The 25582-nt window shown below is 49.3% G+C and overlaps 2 protein-coding genes across 2 annotated transcripts; both read left to right on the top strand.

Moving 5' to 3' along the window:
* Positions 1 to 2101: 2101 nt before the first annotated feature.
* On the top strand, positions 2102 to 11206 carry RAB25 (RAB25, member RAS oncogene family). The gene is made up of 5 exons (XM_081340781.1): positions 2102 to 2206; positions 7323 to 7518; positions 8826 to 9019; positions 9548 to 9628; positions 10652 to 11206. Exons 1-5 carry the CDS (start codon positions 2152 to 2154, stop codon positions 10786 to 10788), a joined length of 663 nt encoding a protein of 220 aa, XP_081196907.1. The 5' UTR covers positions 2102 to 2151; the 3' UTR covers positions 10789 to 11206.
* A 2419-nt stretch (positions 11207 to 13625) lies between these two features.
* On the top strand, positions 13626 to 24400 carry LOC308675145 (ras-related protein Rab-11A-like). Its single transcript, XM_081340155.1, has 5 exons — positions 13626 to 13801; positions 19857 to 20052; positions 20592 to 20785; positions 21885 to 21965; positions 23099 to 24400. Exons 1-5 carry the CDS (start codon positions 13762 to 13764, stop codon positions 23239 to 23241), a joined length of 654 nt encoding a protein of 217 aa, XP_081196281.1. The 5' UTR covers positions 13626 to 13761; the 3' UTR covers positions 23242 to 24400.
* Positions 24401 to 25582: the final 1182 nt, after the last annotated feature.

Genomic DNA, 25582 nt, shown 5'->3' on the forward strand with positions numbered 1-25582 from the left:
ATTCCTTAGCTTGGGGGCAGGAACCCCAACTCTCCAGTGCTTGCCAAAGTTTTTTTAAAAAGGCCACACGCGGCTCCTGATTGGGCAAACTGCACCGACTTGCCAGAGATTTCCATATTAAATCCAGGATGCATTTAAATCCCTCAAAGTTTGGATGTTCCCAGAGGGTTGTAAGCTGGGATCACCCTCCAAGGATTTCCTGGGCGTGGAAGGGCTGTCCCGGGAGAGGCCTGCTCGGAATCAGGCACAGCTTATCCAGTAGCAGCTGAATCCTCTCACCTTGCGTGGTCAAGCCACTTCCCAGGCAAAATCCAAACTCTTCTCTCCTTGGCATCATCCTAAAAAGGACCGGCTCAGACACTTGATCTTCGCCCCAAAGTGATACAACAATATTTCCCACTCTTGAGAAGCCACCAACTGGGCTGATCAAATGAGGACGCAGTGTTTAGCTTATCACTCTTACGAATCTGAATGTTTTGTTTTTCTATATATTACCGTGGATGCTTTCATTGCCTTTTGTTCACCACCAGCAGGCTAGATGAAAACGGGGCCTGGGCGTGGAAGAGAACAAAGCCATGCCATAGCTGAAGACATTCTCTACTGGCCAGGGACCGACCGGGAGAGCAGAGACAGCGTCAGGTTGGGGAAGAGGGTGGCAGGTCTGCCCGCCTAGAAAGCCAGTCTCCTCTCGCCTGCCGTTCAGGGATCTTCTTGGGGCGAGTCCCGTCTCAGTTCTTGACAACAGTATAATCAAAGTCCCACTTTTTAAAATGCATTTTGCCACAGGCTGTACATAAAGCAGGTCGCGCTTTAATCATGCCGTCCCCAGCCAACGCCTTCTGACACCCCGGAGCGTCTCCAAGTGTTTTGAACTGAAAAGTAAACAAGGTGACTCTGGAGGCCTGCCCACCCGGCCTCAGCTTGCCTTTCCACATTGCAGCCAAGCTGAGGTCACCACCTCGGCATTCCTCCCTTCTGGTCTGGCAAGATGGACGGGGAGGCTCAGCACCCAGCCTGCGTGGGGCACCACTGCCAGAGGAGGCCCTTCAGAGTCGGCTTCCTGTGGCCTCCAAGGGCCCCTGAGGCAAAGGAGGACATTCCTGCTTCCCAGAGGAAAGGCCATCATGCTCAAATGGTTTCCCCCGGGAGGATGTGGCCACACCTAGCACCGCTAGGATGTCAGCGAATCTTCTCCGCCAACATGGCTGGCTGGGGCATTCTGGGAGCTGACCTTAAAGTTGCCAGGCATGAGAAGCACTGATATAGATTGGCAGAGATGAAAGACAATTGGTCATTTCTTCAGCCAAGGGACACGAAAGGAGATAATCTGACCGATTATTTGGGAGTTACTTTGGGTATGACAAGAGTTTTCCAAGCCTTCTCCCCTTATAACATTTTTCTATAAATTCAATCTGTACAACAATGTAATCGGTAAAACGATTCTGCCGCGTTCCCACACTGATACAGGAAGCCCACCCAGCCGGAGACGGGGCGGCCGAGTCAGCCCACCGGCCTACCGGGCAGGCTTGTTGTAACCACGACCATAGGCGCCCTTTGGGTCTGACGAGTCCCGCAACGAAGGCTTCGCTTCCCGCCCGGGGCTTCACCCAGCCCCGCGGCGCGGGTCGCAGGAGGAGCTCAGCTGCCGTCCTCGCCCTCCGAGCCGCTCGGCACTCCCGCCGCCGGGGGCCCAAGAAGCGCGCTCGCCGCCCGCGGCCGCCCGGAGCGAGTCGGGACTCCTCTCCGACCGGCCCCCGCCGTCTCGGCCAGGCTGAAAACGGGGCTCGGCCACGCGGAGAGCGCCGGGGCTCCTTCGGCCACAGCCCGCCTCGCCCACCCGGCTTTGGAGGCCGAGGCGCCGCCGACCAGCCTCGGCCGCGATGCTCCGCTTAGCGGCGCCCGAGCCGCTGCCGGCGAAAGCCCGACGGCGGAGCCGTGGAAGCGGCGGCCGCCGCCCGTCTCCCCGACCCCCGAGGGCGCGGGCTCGGCCCGGCCCGGTAGGGCAGCGCCGGGCGCCCAAGCGCGGCGCCCCCGGAGCCGGCCCGCCTCACCTGCCGCCCGCCGGCCCCGCCCCCCCAGGTGAGCGCCGCCCCGCCCGCCGCCGCCGCCTCGCCTCGCCCGCAGAGCAGCCGCCGCAGCGCGCGTCCAGCCATGGCGAAGGCGAAGGCGGCGGCGCCGGACGACGACTACAACTTCGTCTTCAAAGGCGAGGAGGGCGGCAGCGCGGGGGGGCGGCGAGCCGGGGCGGGCGGGGTCTCCGCGCAGGGCACGGCCGGACCGGGGGGCGGGGGGGCGGGGGGCTCGCTTAGCGAAAGTTGCCGGGAAGCGGGGCGGGCGGGGGACGCGCGGAGGAAAGCCTCGCCGGGGCTTCGGGGGCGGCTGCCTTTCCCGCGGGCGCGACGAGCCCCGGAGCCCCGCTCGCCCTTCCTTCCGCGGGCGGCCTTCTCCAGGCGCCCAAGAAACGGCCCCCGAGGTGGGATCCGCTAGATTCCCCTGCAGGATTTCAGCCTCCCGATCCCTGGAAGACGAATGAGCGAGTTTCATTTGCGGACGCACCTGCCGCGGGCCCCCGCCCCCGCCCCGCCGGTTCAGCTTTTCCAAACTTCCTGATCAGGAGCGAAACTCGGCGGGGTTCAGGTGTCCTGTAGCTCTCTTAACTTTCAGGGCCTTTGATTAATTCACCCCATTCACTCCTCCCCATAAGAACTCCTATTGAGCTGAATTGCTTTGCCAATAAAAGGGGTGAAAAAAGCTGGACTTGGCCAGGGTGGGGGTGCTTGGCGCAGGCCGAAACCTTGCAGCTCTGCAGCCCCAGGAGGAGCCTCCTTGGGACCCGGTGCGGCTCCTCCTCCTCCTCCTCCTGGAAGGACCTGACCTTTGCCAGGGCCCGGAAGGGACCCCTCTTCTCCTTGCGGCTTCTGGGACCCCCAGATGTGCTCGGCCCATTCCGTTTAGCGTCTGAGCACATTGTCAGCCTTTGCGGCTTGGCCTACTTCTTTCTGAAGAGTTGTATTTATTTTTTTAGATTAAAAATGCCCAGAATAGAAGCGTTACTCTCCGAAGGTGTGAATGTTTTAGAAAGCTCCACTCACAACATTTTGGAGGATGCGAGGGAGCAGTTCCTCCCCCCACTTGCGCCCTGAGCAGCCCTTCCTTAGCAGAGTCAGGCATTTGAACGCCTGCCCAGCCTTCCCCTTCTCCCTCCACAGCCAAAGGAGCTTTTCCTCTGTGTGCACAGAGGCCAGGCACTTTTCTGCAAGGCGCCTTCTTACACACACACACACACACACACACACAGAGGGAGGGAGGGGGAGGGGGAGAGAGAGAGAAGCACAAACTGCAGCCATTAACCTAGTAGATCTGTGGGTTTGCTCTCTGTACATAGTTTCTGATTGCATTAACTGCACCACCTCATAAAATGTGCTATTAATTGCAGAGTACACCAGTGACATGATGGAAGCATCAGCGTCAGTATTAGAAAGTTAAAAAGGAGATGTGGATATTGGTGGGTAACCCCCGTCCCCTCCCACACACACACACACACAGTCACAATTATTATTGTTTTTCAAGGAAGTGAGAAGGGGGAAAGAGAGAGAGAGAAGACAAGCAGGGCCAAATGAGACAACTCTAGAAGTAAGAGAATTCTCCCCTCAGCTTCCTGACGTGAACAAGAAGTCATCATTTCCATTATGAAAACAGAAACCAGCTTGAGAAGAAACAACTTATTTGGGCCCCACTCGGAGTTTCCTCAACTCTTATTGTTGCACATGGTCTTGAGTGCTTTTATGTACCGTAAGCAGAAAGGTGTATATAAATATGGTGATGCCAACTGAAAAGCAGTAACAGATGTCAAAGAAGTTTTTCTTCTAGGAACAGGCTGGATGTGCACTTTCATCAACTTCAATCTGGACAAATTTTCCTTTAATCTGGGTGTTCATTTGATGACTTTGTTCGATGTCTTCCATGATTCTGGCTCAGGGCAATTTAGCTCTTGGCCCATGCAGTGCCAAGGTGTAGTGTTATAAAAGTCAAAGCGTCTTTAGACCCAAACGGATAATCAGTTCAAATGTTTTCCATTTAACATTTTACAATTCTTTTGTCAAGTCTCTTAAGGGCTGACATTTCAGGAGCATCTCCCTTTTGCTATTGGCAAACTTCCTTTGACTGGGTTGTTATTACAGTACTTTTATTGACCAGTGGAGATTTTTAGTGTTGATGAGACTTGGAGAGACACACCAGGGCCTAAATCAGACATTGGGGCAAGGAAAACCTCTCACCTGGCTGGCGACTGGCAGCCCCCGCGGTGAACCCTGAGGTCACAGGCAGCATCTGAGGGGAACAGCCCCCACATCCGCCTTCAGCAGGAGGGAAGTGAGCAAAACCTGCCAAGCCCAAGGCTGGGCGTTGGGCAGGCAGGCAGGCAAACAAACTGCCAGGAGAAGCAAGCGCGGTTCAGCCCAAGGAGGGGCCCTGGAGCCGGTTCCTCCAGGAAATGCCGCCTGGGGTGCGGCTGCTGGCCCAGCTCAGGGTTCACCTCGCTTGGAAGGACTCCAGCCCCGGAAAGTCCCCGAGGTCGGATGGCCACTGCAGTCTGGGGTTCCTGCCAGTCAGGCCAGGGCCCCTTTGCCCCCCTCCCTTGCTGGTCATTCCCTGCTTTGGGCTAATCCTAGCAGGCTCCAGCCCCCCTGCTTGGAGGAGGGGCAGCCCTTATAGACCCTCAGCCCTGGGGAAGAAGACGGTGACTATCCTGTAGGTTGCCTTCCTTTCAGATACTGCTCTCTCTCTCTCTCTCTCTCTCTCTCTGTGTGTGTGTGTGTGTGTGTGTGTGAGAGAGAGAGAGAGAGAGAGAGGGAGGGAGAGAGAGAGAGACTGATTGAGTCACCTGTTCCAGCAAGCTGGTGCTCCTGCCTGGGACCCTATAAAGTGTTGGGAGGAGCAACTGCACAGGAGCCCCCGGGGGAGGCTGCTTCCCGCTGTGTGCCAGCAGGAAGGCCGCTCCTGGCCCTACCTCCTGCTGATGAAGCAAGCCGCATCGGCTCTGCTGGATCAGACCTCCTCCATCAGGATCTAGAAAGTCCAATCCACGAGTCCCTGGATGACCAGAGGATGGCGTCTGCCCTGGCTGCTGTCTTCAGGGCATTTCCTTCAGCTGCCAGTCCTTGAGTGCCCTGCCTGGTAGTGCACCTCATTATGGCCTGTTGCATTTGCCCTTCCTGCCACAATTAAGTTGCAAAGCCTTCAGGGCGTGAAATCTCCGCTGCCAAATGAGCTCTGGAGAGCTTTGCCCAGAGCAGAACACCTGTCCGTGTTTCTGGCGGAGGAGGAGGCCTTTGGGAAAAGCAAGTGGCCCTTTGGGAAGGACAAGGATCCGGGCTCGGGGATGCCTTTGAGCAGCCAGGCTGGTCTCTGCCAGGGCTCGCCTTCCGGGACGGGCTCCTTTCCCACAGACAGTGCTGGTCTGGCTGGGGGAGCAATAGGGTGGGATCCCAATGTGCCTGTTTTCTCAGCCGGATGCTTCCAGGGTGGCTGGGAAGGATGGGAGTTGTAGTCTAGCATCTCCAACGGGTTCAGTGGAGGAAGGCTGCAGCAGGGTAAGCAAAGCAGCCTCACCCATTTTGCGTTGCTGCTTCATCAAAGAGATGGGGAAGGTGTTGTTTTCCCTAATTAGCATGCACGTTGGAGGGGGGGGTACTCGGTTTTCAGCACATCCTCCCCGGTTGCTAGACGTGAAATCTTGAAAGGAGAGGGCCCTTCTGAGGCCACAGAATAACTTCAGACTAATGTCTGAGTCACCCAGATCTGTTCAGGAGCGTGCAGCAGATTCTCTTATAAAGATAAATATTTGGGGGGGGGTGCGTGTGTATTCATTTCACAAATGCCTTCCCTATGGTTAACTGAACCTTGGTTTCTTTCCCGAGGGAGCAGAATAGTGCAATTCAGGAACCACAGAGTGACCACATCCACGGGATTTGCACACCCTTAGCTAAAATGTGGTTAGCCGCTTGCAGAATCTCAACCCCAGTGTGGTGGGTGGGGAAGATTTATTTATTTATTTGTTTGTTTGTTTGTTTGTTTGTTTGTTTGTTTGTTTGTTTATTTATTTATTTAATTTGTATACCGCCCTTCTCCCGAAGGACTCAGGGCGGTGAACAGGGCAATACATAATAAAAAACAGGATACAAAAATTAAAAAGTAATTAAACAGCAATGCCCGTAAATAAATTAGTACACATTAAAAAGTTAAAACCGATTTATAAAACCCAACCCCATCCCATCAGGCCAGGCCAGCTTGTTCAAAAAGGTAGGTTTTGAGATCGCGCCGGAAGGAGCGGAGGTCAGGCGCCATCCGGAGCTCGGCTGGAAGATGGTTCCATAAATCCGGCGCGCCCACAGAGAACGCCCTCCCCCTGGGGGCCACCAGTCGGCATTCTTTGACCGGTGGCACCCTGAGGAGGCCCTCTCTGTGGGAGCGTACTGGGTGGAGGGAAGTTGACGCCGGCTGCAGGTGCTCCCCAAGGTATTCCGGACCCATGCCATGTAGGGCTTTGTAGGTCATTACTAACACCTTGAATCTCACCCGGAAGACAACTGGAAGCCAATGCAGCTCGCGGAGCAGAGGTGTAACATGGGAGTGTCGGGAAACTCCCAACACAACTCTCACAGCTGCATTCTGTACCAGTTGGAGCCTCTGAGTGGTCTTCAAGGGTAGCCCCATGTAGAGAGCGTTGCAGTAGTCCAGACGAGAGGTCACGAGCGCGTGAGTGACCGTACGTAAGGCATCCCGGTCTAGATAGGGCCGCAACTGGCGCACCAGGCAGACCTGGGCGAAGGCCCCCCTAGTCACAGCTACTATATGGTCTTCTAGGGAAAGCTGTGAATCTAGGAGGACTCCCAAGTTGCGAGCCCTGCTGGGCAAAGGGTCTTGGGAGGCCCCTGCAAGGCCAAGGGGAACCTCAGTTTGCCTCTGGGGAATTCTTCCTCTGTCCTGGGAAACTAACCCTGCTCCTCATGGTACTCTTACAGCTCCTTCCTCTTTCACTGTCCGAATCCGCGCATTCCCTTGGCTCAGTTGTTTTCTGGATTTGGCCATGATGCTGCAGAAGGTACAAATCACAGCTGGCCAAATTGTTTGGTTGAACTCAACCACTCCAGCTTCAACTATCAAGAAGTCTGTCTGAAGTCAACCAGTGTGATTGACTTAAAAAAAACCCCAAACCCAAATCTACGATTAAAACAAGTCTGGCTCAACCCAATGGACGTGCATGTAGTGATGGAGAAACGCACCCAGCGCCTTAAACAGCGTTGTCTTCTTCCTCCTCCCAGTGGTTCTGATTGGAGAATCTGGAGTGGGAAAAACCAATCTGCTCTCACGCTTCACTCGCAATGAGTTCAACCACGACAGCCGCACCACGATTGGGGTGGAGTTCTCCACACGCACCATCCTGGTGGGAGACGCCCTGGTGAAGGCCCAGATCTGGGACACGGCCGGGCTGGAGCGCTACCGGGCCATCACATCGGCGTAAGTAGAGGCAAAGGGTGGGTGGCCGAGGCTGAGAGCTTGGAAGGTCTTCACCTGGTCAAATGTCTCCTTCCTTTCACCTTTCTCAGTCTCACAGGTTTTGACTTTTATTGGTGCTTTGAGTGACCTGATCAGTTGTTTACAGGTGATTCCCACAGAACCTGTTGGGTATATTAGTGAGTCATAGGAGGATCAGCCTGGATGTGGATGCAGGCAGGGTTGGATCAGGGCATATCTAGACGTGTCTTAACTTAGAGGAACGTCTTGTAGGTGTGAAGGAGAAACTGTGTCTGTCATACAGGATGACTGGAGTCGCCCTTTTTCTAGGTTCAACGTAAACTGAAGCAGCTGGATTTACACCATCTGATACTGAACTTTCATAAACTGGTTTGATGGATGACATCCATGTAACCCTTGGGCCTTTTGCTAACCTGGTTAAGCATAGTGTGCACACTCAGTCCATGTATTGCAGTACAGATAGCACAGATGTTACCTTGGTGCTCTCTGAGCTTGATGGTTTTCTTGCAGACATTTCATTATCCAACTAGGTAACATCCCCAGTGGTAGAAGGTAGTAGGGTTTGCAGAGTGGAGGAGGAGGAGGAGGAGGACAACTGTAGGGACCTTGGTGTTCTCTTTTCTCGCAAATGTTTCCTTACCCAACTGGATAACATCACCACTGTTATCTAGCATTGATGATGTTACTCAGTTGGGCAATGAAATGGCTCCAAGAAAACAGCCAAGGACTCCACAGTTCAATCCTGAGCTGCAAACATTCTCCTTTAGTGATAGCAAAGATGTCTCTGTGCCCGTGTATTTTTCTCTTCTTCTGTGCCTTAACTGAATGGGAATAGCCCGGTAAGCAGCTACTTCAGTCTCTGTGATGCTTTTGTGGCACCAGAAATGCTCAGAAATAACACCCGTGCTCAGTGCTGTCGCACAAATCCTTGGCTCTCTTGTTGACAGCACTGACCCAGCTGTGCCAGCTGTCCTCCGCACTGGAGCAGATGCTGTCAGCTGAAGCCTTTGGTCTCCCTGAGGAAAAGCCATCTCCTGGCCAAAAAAGGGCCACTGACCACCCCTCCGATCGCCTTGGCCAACACATCGCCCTCGGGGCCTGATCTGGGGAGCAGCCAGTGGCTGGAGAGACCAAGCAGAGTTAGAGGCTCTGGGGAGAAGCCGAAGCTCTGGGTGATGAGCCCCACCAGGGATCAGCTTCCCAGCAGACACGTTGCCACGATGGCCAAGTTCTCCTTCTTCTCATCTTCTCCTCTGCCCTCACTTTTGTCTCCACATTGTCTGCCACAGATACTATCGTGGGGCGGTGGGAGCCCTCTTGGTGTTCGACATCACCAAGCACCAAACCTACGATGTGGTGGAGCGCTGGTTGAAGGAGCTGTATGACCATGCAGAGGCGACCATCGTTGTGATGCTGGTGGGCAACAAGACGGATCTGGGCCAGGCCCGAGAGGTGCCCACGGACGAGGCCAAGATGTATGCTGGTAGGAAGGAGCGGCTGTGGCTTCCCCAGAGCAGTGGGACTTGAGTGGCTGTGAGTGCAGCGCTGAGCTCAAGGCAGGATGTGGCCCACGGCTCTGACTCTGGATGAAAAACCAGACGGGCTGCTCCAGGCCTTGTGGATGCTTTGGATGACAATCCCCATCAGCCCAAAATAGTTTGGAAGTAATTAGTTGGCTTGGTCTTCAGCTGCCAGCTGCAAGAGGAAGGAAGTGACGTGCCCAGCAATTTATTCACCCTGATTTAATGATCTTAATAAAACACATTAAAATGGGCATTAGAAGAAAAACAGATCCAAAGAAAAAAAGCATACAAGTCCTTTTTTAAAAAATGAGATGTTGACATTTCTTCTCTAAGATGGCGGCTATTCCCTGAAGGAGCCGGGCACCTTCGCAGTGTCTTCCTGCAAATAGGAACAAATTTCATTTTCGTGGCTTTTTCACACCTCCGTTCAGTTAAACTCCATTGCTTCTTTGGCCATTGAGGGGATTTTTCTGTCTTCCTTGTCACAGAAAACAACGGGCTGCTCTTTATGGAGACGTCTGCCTTGGACTCCACCAACGTGGAACTGGCATTCGAGACCATTTTGAGAGGTAGGTGGGGGTGATCTGGGGCAGAGGTGCCTCGGGAGGACCAGATGCACGGTGGCTGCCAGCCAAGACTTAGGCTTTCCACCACACAAGGAAGTCTTTAACGTCTTATTTACTTGGCCTCAGAAAGAAGAATAAGGAGCTTGATAGATGTCTACCTGATTACCCAGCAACAAGTAGAAGACACTGTAACTGCAATTGTCTTGGGTGGGGGTCTTCTGTAGGGAATCTTTCCTAAATTCGCCAGGAACTCGGTTTGAATATTCAAGATGTTACCTAGTTTTGAGTTTGGTCCATAGTAGACTTCTTCTCTCAGCTGCCTCAGCTGAAACAAACGAGTTCTGCTATTTAACAGAACTTGGTGGCATCTGGACGTCTTCTGGATCAGAGACAAATTGGCAGAGATGGCCCAGAGTTTTAATTCAGAATGCCAGGCCTGTTGCAAGGCTCTTCAAGGGGGTAGGGTATGTATGTATGTATGTATGTATGTATGTATGTATGTATGTATGTATGTATTTTATGCCCCTCTAGTCAGATGCATCTTGGAGAAGCATTCACTCGATAATCCAGGAAACAGATTAGATACACAACTCAGGCTAAACCGGGGTGGCGAACTATGGTCCCTTTATGACCTGTGGACTTCAAGAATTCTTAAGGCTGGCTCAGGAATTCTTGGAGTTGAAGTCCACCCTTCATAGTTCCCCATCCCCATCAGCATGTAGGAAACTACATAGAAAACAGCACTGATCACAAATCCTCTTATTCTTTACCTGATTATCCCCCCCATCCCCGAAGGCCCTTCTGAAGCGTCTGATCCTCTGAACCAGTTTCTCAGCCTTGGCAACTTTAAGCTGTGTGGACTTCAACTCCCAGAATTTATATTATTGTATTATTACATACGTATGTTATGTTGTTATGTTTTGCATTTTATGTTACGTTGAGTTATTGGAGGGCAAACTGATGGTGTCTCTTCACTGCAGATGCAAAAGATAGAAAACACATTTTCTTTCCCTTTCCTATTTCTAGACATTTTCAATAAAGTGCGGAAGCAGAAGCAGAAGAGCCCTCTAGACAACAAAATTTCGCTCTCTACCGAAAATCCCAACGCGGCATCCTCCTCGGCGGCTGCTGAGGAGAAGAAGGCCTGCTGTGTGAGCCTCTGAGGGGGCCGGTGGGTGGGAGTCATCAGTCGGGGTCATGCACTGCATTGAGCCAAGAGGGCATTTTAATCCTGGGTTGCCCAATGGCTGGGTTCACATTAAGCCAAAATTAAGCCATGATAGGCTAAAAACAACTTAGCCATAGATGGGCTTTGGAATTTCTTGATCTGGTTTGCCTACCTCAACTTCGGCTCAGTGGGGCCAGGATGGATGGACCACGAGAAGACCAACATATCTTTGGCAATCTCCCTTTAGTCTCTTCCCTTTCTTCCTCACTTAGGGGCTGCAGCTAGACCAGGGGTAGGGAACCTCGGCTCTTTTATGACTCATGGACTTCAACTCCCAGAATTCCTGAGTCAGCACTCAGGAATTCTGGGAGTTGAAGTCCATGAGTCATAAAAGAGCCGAGGTTGCCTACCCCTGAGCAAGACCAATTGGCCTTGTCAGAAGCCTACATTGCTTGCTTGCTTGCTTGCTTGCAGAGAAGTGAAGCTGAAAGTGGCAGGTAGCCCTCCACTCGTAGACATTCCCAGGTGGTAACTTGGGAACCAGGTTGGGCTCGGCAAGCGCTTCTCATGCCCTCCTTCAATGCCTTCGGTGTCAGGCAGAGTTCTTCCTTGCAGTGATTCCTTTTGCCTGAGAACATCACTTGATTCTTTTCCAAATCTTCCACCCAGAAGACGCGTGACATTGTGGGATGGGAGTCTCTCATACTGTGTGTGTACATTTATAAATGTGTATATATTAACATATTTGTAAATAAATTGCTCTGGATGAGGGAGTGCATATGCTTATCACATGGCTTAATATGACGGTTCTCTTAGGGGAAAACAATAGCATGTTTTGCAAAATGAAGGGAACTGGGGCATGCAAGGCATCCTGGACCCCCCTCAACAAGATGAGAAGAAATGGGGGTTCTCCCAGACAGGCCACCAGATCCAGAAGACCTCCATCCCTGAGTACCAGGCAGGTTTAAAGGGGGAACTCGTCCTGCCCAATGCAGGAGGACAGATGGAAGAGGCTGTAGGACCTCAGGCCAGCATCATTCCCTCTCCAACCTCTTCCCTCCCCCGTCCTCCCCCCCACCCCCGAAGAACACAATTCAGACTGATAACCCCAGCGGAGAGAGAAGCCCACTTCTCAAATTTCTCAGCCCCTCAGTCAGCAATGCCTATTTTGATTGCCAATTCCTCCTCCTGTCCCGTCAGCTGAAGGTCGACGCCATAATGCTCTGCTCCTTTGACTTCTTCCGCTGGGGATCACTGTCTCCATGCTCTGGCTGCCTCTGTGCGCCAGGTTGGGCTCCTTCCTTCCTGAGGACAAACGTGCCACAATCACTGCAGGTTACCACCAGGAGTCGACACGGATATGTCCAGAAGATTGTCGCTTTGCAGCAAACAAATTTAACCAGTAAAATAAAAATAATAAAACCCAGAACATGGAATAATATTAATAAGAAATCTTGCTGATCAACTGCCCACAAAGAACTTCCTTATTACATGGTGGGAAGGCTGTGAATGCTTTTGACAAAGTGCCCCATGACAGTGTAATGAGCAGACTACTTAAGTATGAGCTGCCTGATGCGTCTCCTGGGTATCAGATTAACCTCACGTGGTATCTTAGAACTGGTTTCGTTGGTGTAAGTTTACATTTGGCAGGCAACCAGTTCTTAAGGAGTCTGTTTTCAGATGTGCATCATGCAAGAGGCCAGGAGATCAGGGCTCAGCCAGCACCCCTAAAATCACTCAAAGGAAAATCCAGGTTACTCAGGCAGACATTTTCCCAGCAATGAAAAGAACATTAAACTGTTGCGTGCTGATTTTTACTCTGGTTCTGACCTTGAAAGGATTGGTTAACCGGGAATCCATCCTCTCCCAGCAAGATCCATGGATTGCCTTTAATGTAGCCAGGCACTCTCTGAGGATAGGCCAAACTGCCCTAAGAAGAATGGTGAATATCAATTGCTGTTTAAAAAATTAGATTTGGTGTAATTATCAGAGCTAGGGAAAAATGACCCAAATGATTTTTCCAGCCTCAAACAGCTGTTGCTTCCTTAACTCAGATTTAAGCACAGATTAGATGCATAACGAAAGGGTCAAAGTCACACAAACTTCCAGCTGAGCACCACAGAATGCAGTGTAGGTAGCCCTTGGCTTAGGTCACCGACTGGGACCAGAATTGCCATAGCAAAAGAAGCTGGGTGAGTGAATCACTCCTGATTTTATGACCTTTTTGCCACAATTGTGAAGTGAATCAACCAGTTCTTAAGGGAGTCACATGGACATTAAATGAATTCAGCTTCCTCATTGATTTTGCTTGTTGGAAGCTGGGGGGGGAGTGGAGGGAGGTTCAAGTGGTGATCTCGTGACCCTGGGAAACGACAACTGTTGTCAATACATGCCTGTTGCCAAGCACCTGAATTTTGTGTGGCCATGGGGATGCTGCCTCTGTCATAAGTGCAAGGACAGCTCGTAAATCCCTGTTACAATGTTGCTGTACCTCCAACAGAGAGGGTTGTTGAGGACTACCTGTTCTTCCACCTTCGAGGGCCCTTTACCTGTGAATCTGGAAAGGCACAAAGGGCAAAGCTTTGCTGTCAGTAAACCCCACGGAGGACTTTTCCCAAGAACAGCTGGGGGACAGGCAGGCAGGGAGAGCCCAGACTGGGGCTGATGGGGGAGGCTTCAGACCTCTGAGTAAGTTTCTCTCTGCGGCCTCCCCTCCTCCTACCTGCCCAGGTGAGCAGCCCAATAACCCGCCTGCAGTCAATCAAGCTGCGGGGCGAGGCCGGGCCAATCGGCGCCACGGGGGAGGCGCCAGCCCAGCCGGGAAAGCCCGGCTCCAACCGCCCACCTGAAGCCGGCCAGACGCGGGAATTCGCGGGCCGGGAACTCTGCGCCAGCGCTTCCGGGCGAGGAGAGACGCGCAGGTGTGGCTGACCTGCTCCGTCGGGAGGCAGCGCAGAAGTCCGGGGCGATGCGGGGCAAGGACGACGAGTACGACTACCTGTTCAAGAGTGAGTGAGAGCCGGCACACTCGCCCCCCCCCGCCGGAGCAGCGCTTCGTCCCCCGGGCTCGCCTGCTGGGTGGAAACGCGGCTCCTTTCTCATTTCCCGGCTCCGAGGCCGTCAGAGGCCCGGAAGCGATTCGCCGGTTTCGCCTGGGCAGTTCCGCAGAGCCGGCGAACTTTCTCTGGCTGCCCGTTCGTGGGAATCCCGCTTCCCACTCCGGATTGAACCAGCCCTCAAAGCGGCACCACTCCCGCGGAGGAGCCTTCGCGGGGACTCCGCTGACTGCTCCAGGTGGGCTGGGAGGAGACCCCCTTCCCAAACTCCGAGCCGACCTAGGGGCGTCCAACCTCGGGAACTTGACCTGTGGACTTCAGTTCCCCAAATTCCTCAGCCAGCTGGGGAATCGACTTTCAGCTTTCGTTCAGTTCGGAGTGGAAAGGGGGAAGGAAAACTACTGGAATTAAGCTTTTCTAGCTGGGGAATTCTGGGAGTCCACAGGTCTTCAAGTTCCCAGGTTGGACACCCCACCCCCCCCCCCCCGAGTTAGATGCTGCTTTCACGTGTCCGGCTATCCTGAGGTTTAAAAGCCTTTGGTACCGTTTGTCTGTTTATATCTGTGTTTCTCCACCTTGGCAACTGTAAGATAGGCGGGTTTCAGCTCCGAGAATTCCCCAGCCAGGCAGGCCTTTGGTCTTGGGAACTGAGCTCCGTGTTGCCCAAAGAGGGTGAGTCAGGGCTGGGACTCGGGGCGGCTCCAGGTGTGGGACGGGCCACGTGCCACACACCTCACCTGCCCGTGGCTCAGGATCCTGGGGATTTGGTGAGGAGATGCCCTTTTGTAGGTCCCTGGGAAGAGCAGGGTGTGCGTCACTTATGCACGTCTTGCATGCACAAAAATGGAAAGATACACTTGTTCGCGGAATGGAAGAGTGGATTGTAAAAGTGACAGAGCTAGCGGAGATGGTTTTAATTAAAGAGAAGAATTTATCTAGTTTCTTTCTCCTTGGAAAATGCTTCTGCATTTGTGCTTGAAACTGAAAAAAATGATTTGATTTTAAGTTTCTAGAATGATCTTGGTGTTAATAGAAATGGCTTGGAATGTGAAGTGGAAAACAAAAGGTTAAGGTGGGGTTTTTCTTATATAGATAGATAGATATAGATATAGATATAGATAGATATAGATGTAGATAAAGATATGTTTTCTAGTTTTACATTTAAATATTTGAAAAGCAATGTGGCGGCTGAGTTGGTCAATAATTCAATAACATTGTTAGTTGCGAAGTCGTGTCTGACCCATCGTGACCCCATGGACAACGTTCCTCTGGGCCTTCAATAACATACAAACATCTTTAATACAGATCTCAAACTATTACATTAAATGTTTCCTCTCTTTTCCCCTTCGTATTTACTGTCTCATATTTAAGTTAATACAATTCTTATATCAAATATAAAATAACTTTCTTATATTTATCAATAATTTTTAATTTATACATATCCTAGTTGTTTTAACATTCAATGTTTTAGACAATGTCCTGGTTAATTTTCCCAATTTTTAGTTTCCCATTAATATTTATATTTAACGTTTGATATTTATAATTTCCAAGTTTTAAATAACCCCAATTCCCTTTATCACAATTCATCACAAGATCTAATGTTCAGGATACACGTCTTATCTATTTGAATTCTCACCATCTTACATCAACTAATTACTAATACAATATAATCTTATTTTCTGGTAATTTCTAGATATCTTAAATTTAGTAGCCAAAATTCCTTCTATTTCAACATTTAATACTTCCTGTCTTTTTTTCTTAATCTCTACTGTCTCATATGCTAATAATTTTTATTATTACCGCTAAATAAAAACATATTTATTACATTCATTGATAGATTTTTAGCTTATATATATCTTAATTACCTTTACATTTAACCTTTATAAGCAAATCAATGTTCACATTTAACTATTAATATTTATACTTCTAAGTTATAAATGACCAAAGTTTTCTTTATCTCAGCTCATAACAATATCTAGTATTCAAAGTACACATCTATTTGAGTATATTCTATTCTTACTCATGAGTAAGTCAAAACCCCAATTTTCTTGAGTCTTATTCTGGCTTGCTTTCTTTGCCAAATCATCTTACATGTCTGTGCTTTTGAGTCATCAAACAAATCTCCCTGTGTTGTTATGGAGATTGATGTAAAAAAAACAACAACCAGATCGCCCTTTTTTGAGATGACTAAAAAATCGTCTCTCTATTTTTCCATCTTGATGTAGTTGTCCTGAACTGTTTATCTTCTCTTCAATCTGTTGCTCTTCTTGATCCTCAGGTTCCTTCTGATTTATGTAGAAAGTCTTTTCCTTTTTCCATATTGTCAGTCCCTTTTCTGGGTTTTCCATTGACTTTATTTGTTGATCAATTGAATCTTCTGTCATAATTTTTAATTGTTCCACCTTTTCTGTTATATTTTGTGTAGTTGATTCTTTAGTTGTAATCAAAGTTTGAGTTTGTATATCTGGGCTGACATCTTGTTCTTTTCTGTAACCTCTTATTTCATCGATAGCTGTAAGAATATTTTGATGAATTGCTTTCAACATAGAGAAAATCTGTTCCTGATGTTCATCCATATTCTGTTAGTAGTGTATTAGGTTAAATGCTTTACAATCAGAGAATGCAAAAAAAAAAGATTTTGTCACTGGATAAGGAACACAGCTGGGCTTCTCACAGCTGATGTCTCAAGGTTACATAAGTCTTATCTATTGTCTGGGCTGGCCAAGTCTCTCTTAAGCAACAACAAATTGTAGTATCAGGTTTAGCCACAGGATGTCACCCCTACTATTTAAACTTTTCTTTTAAATCCAAAGTTTTTATAATCTTTTCAATTTTGCTTCTTTTTTATAAGTAAAAACCCCGATCTTCAGTAAGCATAGAAAATGTTTTAATCCACAAACTTTAAAAAATAGAATTCCAGTTAGGATCAAGTTATTCTTTCAACGTTTTAAACTCCCCTGGATAGTCAGTTGCCGCTGTTTCTAGAGGGAGAGATAAAATCTCCCTTCTCTCTCCACAGGGGGAAAGTACTTTAAGCATCTTATACAGGTGAAACTCAAAAAATTAGAATATCGTGCAAAAGTTCATTTATTTCAGTAATGCAACTTAAAAGGGGAAACTAATATATGAGATAGACTCATTACATGCAAAGCAAGATAGTTCAAGCCGTAATTTGTCATAATTGTGATGATTATGGCGTACAGCTCATGAAAAACCCCAAATCCACAATCTCAGAAAATTAGAATATTACATGCAATCAATAAAACAAGGAGTGTACATAGAACAATATTGGACCTCTGAAAAGTATAAGTATAAGCATGCAGTACTTGGTTTGGGCCCCTTTTGAAGCAATTACTGCCTCAATGTGGTGTGGCATGGAAGCTATCAGCCTGTGGCACTGCTGAGGTGTTATGGAAGACCAGGAGGCTTCAATAGCAGCCTTCAGCTCTTCTGCATTGTTCAGTCTCATGTCTCTCATCTTTCTCTTGGCAATGCCCCATAGATTCTGTATGGGGTTCAGGTCAGGCGAGTTTGCTGGCCAATCAAGCACAGTAATCCCATGGTCATTGAACCAGGTCTTGGTGCTTTTGGCAATGTGGGCAGGTGCCAGGTCCTGCTGGAAAATGAAGTCAGCATCTCCATAAAGCTCGTCTGCGGAAGGAAGCATGAAGTGCTCCAAAATCTCCTGGTAGACAGCTGCGTTGACCCTGGACTTAATGAAGCACAGTGGACCAACACCAGCAGATGACATGGCTCCCCAAATCAACCCAGACTGTGGAAACTTCACGCTGGACTTCAAGCATCTTGCAGTGTGTGCCTCTCCATTCTTCCTCCAGACTCTGGGTCCTTGGTTTCCAAATGAGATGCAAAAGTTGCTCTCATCAGAAAAGAGGACTTTGGACCACTGAGCAACAGACCAGGTCTGTTTTTCTTTAGCCCAGGTAAGACACGTCTGACGTTGTTTGTTGTTCAGGAGAGGCTTGACAAGAGGAATACGACATTTGAAGCCCATGTCCAGGATCCGTCTGTGTGTGGTGGCTCTTGATGCACTGACTCCAGCCTCAGTCCACTCCTTGTGAAGGTCCCCAACACTTTTGAATGGCCTTTTCCTGACAATCCTCTCCAGGCTGCGGTCATCCCTGCTGCTTGTGCACCTTTTTCTTCCACACTTTTCCCTTCCACATAACTTTCTATTAATGTGCTTTGATACAGCACTTTGGGAACATCCACCTTCTTTTGCAATTACCTTTTGAGGCTTTCCCTCCTTATGGAGGATGTCAGTGATGGTTTTCTGCACAACTGTCAGGTCAGCAGTCTTCCCCATGATTGTGATTCCTACTGAACCAGACTGAGAGACCATTTAAAGGCTCAGGAACCCTTTGCAGGTGTTATGGCTTAATTAGCTAATTAGAGTGGGACACTTTGAGCCTAGAATATTGCACCTTTTCACAATATTCTAATTTTCTAAGATTGTGGATTTGGGGTTTTCATGAGCTGTACGCCATAATCATCACAATTATGACAAATCACGGCTTGAACTATCTTGCTTTGCATGTAATGAGTCTATCTCATATATTAGTTTCCCCTTTTAAGTTGCATTACTGAAATAAATGAACTTTTGCACAATATTCTAATTTTTTGAGTTTCACCTGTACAGGTAAAAAAAATTGTTAGGATTTAAGAGAACTAGATCTCTCCCAGTCTCATCCGCGCTGCTTTAAAATTGCCTGGAGGTAAGTGTGACTTTGGCTGTCTGCAGCCTAGTGACAAGCCATATTGCTATGGCCGGTCTTTTGTCCGCTGGTTTGGAGGGCTGCCCTGGATCGAGTGGAAGGACTACCCCCTCCCGTGATCCAACGGGGATCCTCTCCTTGTTGGTCACCCCTACTGGGTGACTTTCAACCCTTTCCAGGGTCCCCCAGTGAAGCGAAACTGGACATGGAAGATGGAACTCGCCTTCCAGACATCCATGGCAGCCACGTCGGCAAACTGGAAGTCTGGGTTTTTCTTATATTTTACTGCACTGAAAAAAGTTGGAAAAGTGTACATTTTTATTTTATAATGAAACATTAAAAAACATAAAAGGAAGAGCAGAGTCTCCTCTCTACATAAAGAGGCCTGGAGTTGCTTTGTGAAGCTGCCTTTACTGTTCTGTCTCTGCCTTCAGGCGGGGCAACATTCAGGACAAGTCTGCTAGCATCCTTTAAGCCGAGTACATTTGATTATAAAGCTGGTGAGAACTGCAACTTTTTCTTTGGATAAATGGTGTGGCTTAACTGGTGTAGGATGAAGGGGAGGCAGGGTCTTCAAGTGGGCAAATCTGTCTAGCTCAGGGGTAGGCAACCTTGGCTCTTTTATGACTAGTGGACTTCAGTACCCAGATTCCTGAACCAGCCATGCTGACTCAGGAATTCTGGGAGTTGAAGTCTACAAGTCATAAGACAGCCAAGGTTGCCTACCCCTGAGCTAGAAGGAACTTTTACATCATGTAACAATAATAGGTGTTAAAAACCCAGGGTTGTTTGTTGATATTTTCTGAAACAGCCTGAAACTTATTGATGAATATAAACCCAGCTGCCCTCTGTTCTGTTGGGCTGGTGAACTATTTTATCTAAAGTGGCCGTTTTGAGATCAATAAGTCTGTCTCTCTCTGTCTGTCTGTCTGTCTATCTATCTATCTATCTATCTATCTATCTATCTATCTATCTATCTATCTATCTATCTATCTATCTATCTTCTATGTATTTACCCTCTCTCTAGCATCCAATCATCCATCCGTCCGTCCGTCCATCCATCAATCATATGTAGAAACTTTCATCTCCCTCAGCATATTTTGAGGTCAGATTGCTTGGTGCAAAGCCTGGCCTGTTCTTTGGCTCAAAACAATTCAGAAATGTGGATGGGATGAACTTCCTTACAGAAACAAAAACCAAGCAAGCACGAAACATCGTTTTTCACAGGGTTCTCCTGAGGTATTTTAATCACAGAGTCGTTTGCCTCTTTGCAGTCGTCCTCATCGGGGACTCCGGTGTTGGGAAGAGCAACTTGCTTTCGCGCTTCACCCGGAACGAGTTCAGCCTGGAGAGCAAAAGCACCATTGGGGTGGAGTTTGCCACGCGTAGCATCCAGGTGGATAACAAGACCGTGAAGGCCCAGATCTGGGACACAGCTGGGCAGGAGCGCTACCGGGCCATCACTTCCGCGTAAGAGACTTGGTTGCTGCCCCTGGGTGCCCAAGAGGGAAGGGGAGAGGACAGCTTGGCTAGGCAGGTGGATATCGCCCTCTAATCTGGTTCCTTGATCTGTATTAGCTTGCGAAGGTTCCCTGGCGCTCAGTGCTTCTGCTTCGGAGCTGAAGCAAACATAACAAATCCATCTATGTTAGTATTTCCCAACCTTGGCAACTTTAAGCCAGGTGGACTTCAACTCCCAGAATTCCCCAGCCAGCCATACTAGAAACTGGAAGTTTTCTGCAAAAACATCATGAATTGGGATCACCTGTCCATGACATGCTGGAAATGGCACTTGAATCAGATACAATTTTCTGGCCTTGGCAAGGTGGTCCTGCAAGGTTTGTTCTGGCAATGGCCCCGATTTCTGTGCAAAGCCTGGAACAGAATGGGGGCCATGTTGGGATCAGTACCACCACCCCCCCATTGGTGGTGGGAGGGAGACATTGCTGAGGGTCTGGTTCTGCTGGCAAGTGACTCTTCCCCCTCCTCATATCCCCCACCCCCTGCAGCTACTACCGAGGGGCCGTCGGTGCCCTTCTGGTTTATGACATCGCCAAGTACTTGACCTATGAAAACGCAGAGCAATGGCTGAAGGAGCTGCAGGACCACGCGGACAGCAACATCGTCATTATGCTTGTGGGCAACAAGAGCGACTTGCGACACCTGCGGGCCGTGCCCACTGACGAGGCCAAGAGCTTTGCAGGTAAGGCTCCTGGCCCAGGGAGAGGGCTCCGGAGCCTCTCCTTCACTCAAGGAGATTCTGGCCAGCTCAGAGCCCTTCATCCGTTCCGCTTCGCCACAGGAAGTGACTTCAGCACATGAGTAATTCATGCTGCTGAATGCGCTCATTAGCTAAGCCCTTGGCACCGCTGCTGCATCCTTGGGTGAAGGAGGAGAGCCTCAGAGCGTTGCTGTTGGTCCACGTGGTTGAGCTCCCTGCCGGATCTTCAAGGTTTTTGGCCAGGCGTTTCCTGGGCCTGCAGCTCTCAGTGGGTTCACAGAGACTCGGCCAGAGGGCCGCAGCCCCTCCCTTGAGTGTTGTGTTACTGCTGTAAAGAAGGAGCAGTGTGTTTAAGTCTGGCTGCCTTTTCCGCTGGCCGTTGGAAGCCTGCGGGAAACCCAGAGGGGTTAAGATGTCACTGATTTTTTTCATTTATTTTTAAATTAGGGCGAGGGGCAAAATTAATTCACTTAAAAACCCTCATTTGGACACTAAATTTCCAGCAACATGATTCAGGGAGCTAAACATGTGTATTTTTTAATTAAAAAATGACACCTAAAATTCCTGGATCCTCATTCTGAACGTTGACAGTGTCTTCCGGACACACAGCCCTCACTATAGCCCAAAATGATGGGCTATTCTAGGACATTCAGCTTAACTTTATTTATTTATGAATTTGTAAGCTACAGCTAAAAAGAGACTTTCCCAAAGGGACTGACCAACAAACCAGAAGATAAATGATATACATTAAAGCATAAAATGGATCTGAAAAGCATTTTTAAAAAAGTATTTAACTGAATGGGAGGCAATCCGCTTCAGAGGCTCTGGGAAGAGATGGTCATCAGGTGCCACCTGCTGATGCTCTGAGGTTGGTGCCTAAACCTGGTATTGCTCAAAGAGGGCACCATCCTCGGACAGGTGGGAGATGGGATGAGATTGATTTGAGCCCCAGCCCTTCTGGTGGTGATGAGGCAGCTGAGGTCTGAGGAGCACATGAGGGCCGGCTGGAACGTTTCACAGAGAGTATGTGTGGACCATCACTGACTGAGGATGCCTTTTTCTGTGTCTTCATCTGCCATAGAAAAAAACGGCTTGTCTTTCATTGAGACATCAGCTCTGGATTCCACCAACGTGGAGGCAGCCTTTCAAAACATCCTGGCAGGTATGTATGGTTTCTCTTCATACCTACCCGGGTGGACACAGGTTATGTTCTGCTTTGGGAGTGGCAAAAGGCAGGCAGACCCAGCCCTGGCTGACAGGGCCTACAACGCACCTTGGATGCCATGAGCACCAAGAAAGCTTAACCCAAAGTTCCCTGCAGGGGGGATATTAAAGTCAACACCTGGCTGTGGAGGCAGGCTCCAAGACAAACCTCGTTCCTCCTCCTAGGAATGCCTGGGCAGACATAAAGGCTTCACTTTAAAGCAGTGTTTCTCTACCTCAGGAGCTTTAAGACGGGTGGATTTGAACTCCCAGAATTCCCCAGTCCACATGCCGGCTGGGGGAAACTCTGGGAGTTGAAGTCCACCCATCCTAAAGCTCCTGAGGTCAGGAAACACCGTTTTAGAGGAAGTTGTGCCTAAGAGTAGGGCAAGAATAGCTTTGGGAGTGCTTGGACAGCCTTTGACCCAGGGTGTATTCACCCAGCAGGTGCAAACAGGTCACCTGAAGCTGGCCTTACTCTAACTTTGTACAGGTTGGTTTGTATTTTTGTCCTTTGTGTGTTCCATGACTGCATTTCATGAGGCTGTTTTGTGCTTCAAAATGTCACGCAAGGCCAGAAGGTGTCCCTGGGTAAGCAGCCTCTCCTCCTGCTGTGTAGGTGGGTCTCATAACCTCTGCAGGCTTCAGGAGAGGTGGTCCCTTCCCTAATTCTGCAGTACTCAGACTTTCTCTTTAGGAAGGCCACCGCAATACTGGGAGGTTTTATAGACCAGCAGATGCGGAGGTCATCTGAACCCCACCCTTGGATGGGTGCCAGACCAAAGCTTTTGGAAATGCCCATGTTCTGACTGAAATGAGAAGAAATCACTTCGGCATGACATTCGTCTTTAACGACTCCCTTTGTAGTGAGAAGATGACAGGATGCCGGGCAAAAGAGAAGCTAATTGTAACGATGCAGACTTAGTGTCCTTCAGAAGGGAAATCAGTGGTGTGCAGGTCGATCTCCTGGGATCTCTGGACCTGAGTTATTTTTTAGCCTTGATTGTCTTCTCCCCCTATGACTGCTTCTGCTCTGGACTGAGGTGGACCTCCAACTCCACTTGGGCTCCTCTCTCTTTTCTTCTCCTCCAGAAATCTACCGGATTGTATCCCAGCGACAACTTGCAGGAGGGCAACCTGAGACAGAGTTTAGCCACGGGACCACCATTGAGCCCATCAAAGTCTTGCCCACCCAACAAGAAACGAGAGAGACCCCTTGTTGCCAGAACATCTAACCTCTGGTGGGTTAGAAAGTGAGGAGGCCACCCAGAAACCACCAGGTCTTTCCCTGGTGAAGGAGAGGGGGGCCCCCTCCAGCAGGTGCCCAGCCTACTTGCCTTCCGTCCTGCACACCCGTTTCTCCACAGGGCTTGAAGCAACCCCTTGGTTCCAGCTGAGCCCCCCGGAGGCTGCCCAGTCCTGGATTCTCCTTAGAAGCTAGTCTTCAGTCTCCTAGGAAGCGACTGGCAGAGTTTGGGGTGGAGGGGAGAAAGCATGAAGGGGGCTGCTGAACAGTCCCTTGAGGTTCTTGTGGAGTTTCCCAACTCTTTGCCCCTCTGGTTGGTAGGCAGCAGCATCCCTGGTCTTGAGACAACTTGAGGGAGAGCCACGGACACGTTGGTCCTTGAGGGTTCTCACTCCTGGGTGGCCACCAACAGACCAAGGCGTCTCCGCTCTTATGGCTTCTGCCAAGGCTATTTTGGGGGACGGATGCATCTTTAAAACAGTCCACTTTCCCCACATGATCCCAAGTCCTTTGGATGACTTTAAAAGTCCCTGGGACTGCCAAGGGAGTCTTCTGATTGATTCCCAGGGCAAACCGTGCAGGTGGGTTTAGCTACCAGCACCCACCAAGGAAGAACCTGTCCTGCAGGTCTGCCTCAACTGGACACTCCCCTGAGCCTGTAAGAAGTGAGGTTTCCTTGGTGATTGTGTGTGTGCCTGTTGTAAAAATGCAACTTGACTTCTAACTGCTGGTATTTAAGGTTGAGGAAGATCGTCTTGGACGTAGGACTGTCCCAGGAAATCAGGTCCTTGTTGCCAGTTGCTGACGTGGACTTGAGTCTCACTATCAGACATTCCCAACAATCTACCTCTCCTCCTCCTTTTCCCTCTGCTAGAATTGGGTTCTTCTTATCTTTCTGCCTTACCAATATTCTCTGTGGCAGTTCTAGAAAGGGAGCGTTACTCTTCTGGAATTCTTACAGAACTTGTGTCTGGACAAACAGATTCTTGTATGGTCCAGCAGAGAGCCCATTTTGATTGCTGCCTTGTGAGAATCCACAAATGGTCATGACCCTCAGAGGACATTAATGGATGTTCTCCAAAGCCTTCCCACCAGAGTTTTATGGTGGTCTTGCTCCACTTGTGTAAATAATAAAACACAGGAATTTTAATGTGTACAATGTGGTGGTCTGGAATTTGTTTTTAATGTCATCTTTCAGATTTTGCGTTTGTGTTTAAAAGGTGTCCAATAACAATGTTCTGATGATAATTGAATCGGGGCTCTCCTCATCACCCTTTTGAAGCAAACACTTTTCCTGATGTTTGGATGTTGGAGATGGTCAGGAGGAAGCTGGTCCATGTTTAGGCATCCTCAGAAGAAACACCTGGGGGAGGGGAGAGTGGGATACTGGTAGTCCTTGACTTATGATTGGTTGCTTACTGACCATTTGAGGTTACTACATCAGTATCAGGAAGGGGGGTACTTATGGCCCAGATTCAAAGTTCCCACAGTCACCCTCCTGTGGTCATGTAACCTGCACAGCAAGTCCACAAGTCTTAAAGTTGCCAGAGTTGGAGAGCCGTGATTTAGAATGGTAAAATGTCATCAATAGCCAGACTTAATTTTCTTTATTTTTGTCGATATGGAAACCAAGTTTATTTAAGCTCCCCATCCAGCAGCAGCTAATGGCACTGAAGAAGCAGGACCAGGCCAGGGGAATATTACTTGACATCATAAGTAAATGCAGGCTTTTTTGCAAAACTGTCATAAAATGTGGTCACATGACTGCAGGACGCTACAAAGAGCTTTAAATGCAGCCTGGTTACCAAGCACCAGGTCACATGACCACAGGAGGGTGACATGGATGGTGTGACTAATATTAACTTGATAATCAGTGAAAAAAATCTAAGTGGACCAAAGCACACACTGCTCCTGTAACACTACTTCCCTTATTTCTCCCTGTTTCTTATTGAATTGTGTAAATGCCTATATGGTGTGGTTAAAGATTTCCTCTGTCCAGTCACCTAATTCTATAAACGATTTACAATTGAAACCAACCCCCATGGCCGAGATTACTGCTCGTGCAATGGCATTTGCTAGGCCATGAGCTACAGGATGGTGTTCAATATGTTCTTTATGCTCAAGGTGGTCCTCGTCCCGTTGACTGTGGATGCGGCAGTTCCAGTCATTATGTCAGATGATACAAACTGAGGAAAAGATCATTCCTACAGTACATGTACCTGACTAGTAAGCTGGCAATGACTTGTAGGCAAACAGACCACAAAGGAACCACCAGTCTGGGTGGTTAGCCAGATAAATGCCTAGTTTGCCTTCTAACCGCTCAGGCGTAG

Source organism: Vipera berus (assembly GCF_964194415.1).
Source record: "Vipera berus genome assembly, chromosome: 16".
NCBI lineage: Eukaryota > Metazoa > Chordata > Lepidosauria > Squamata > Viperidae > Vipera > Vipera berus.

Coding starts and splice junctions, on each gene's coding strand:
- RAB25 (XM_081340781.1), top strand. CDS start 2,152: ATGGCGAAGGCGAAGGCGGCGGCGCCGGACGACGACTACAACTTCGTC. Junction 7,519..8,825: donor TACCGGGCCATCACATCGGC/GTAAGTAGAGGC, acceptor TGTCTGCCACAG/ATACTATCGTGGGGCGGTGG. Junction 9,629..10,651: donor ATTCGAGACCATTTTGAGAG/GTAGGTGGGGGT, acceptor TCCTATTTCTAG/ACATTTTCAATAAAGTGCGG.
- LOC308675145 (XM_081340155.1), top strand. CDS start 13,762: ATGCGGGGCAAGGACGACGAGTACGACTACCTGTTCAAGA. Junction 20,053..20,591: donor TACCGGGCCATCACTTCCGC/GTAAGAGACTTG, acceptor CACCCCCTGCAG/CTACTACCGAGGGGCCGTCG. Junction 20,786..21,884: donor CGAGGCCAAGAGCTTTGCAG/GTAAGGCTCCTG, acceptor CATCTGCCATAG/AAAAAAACGGCTTGTCTTTC.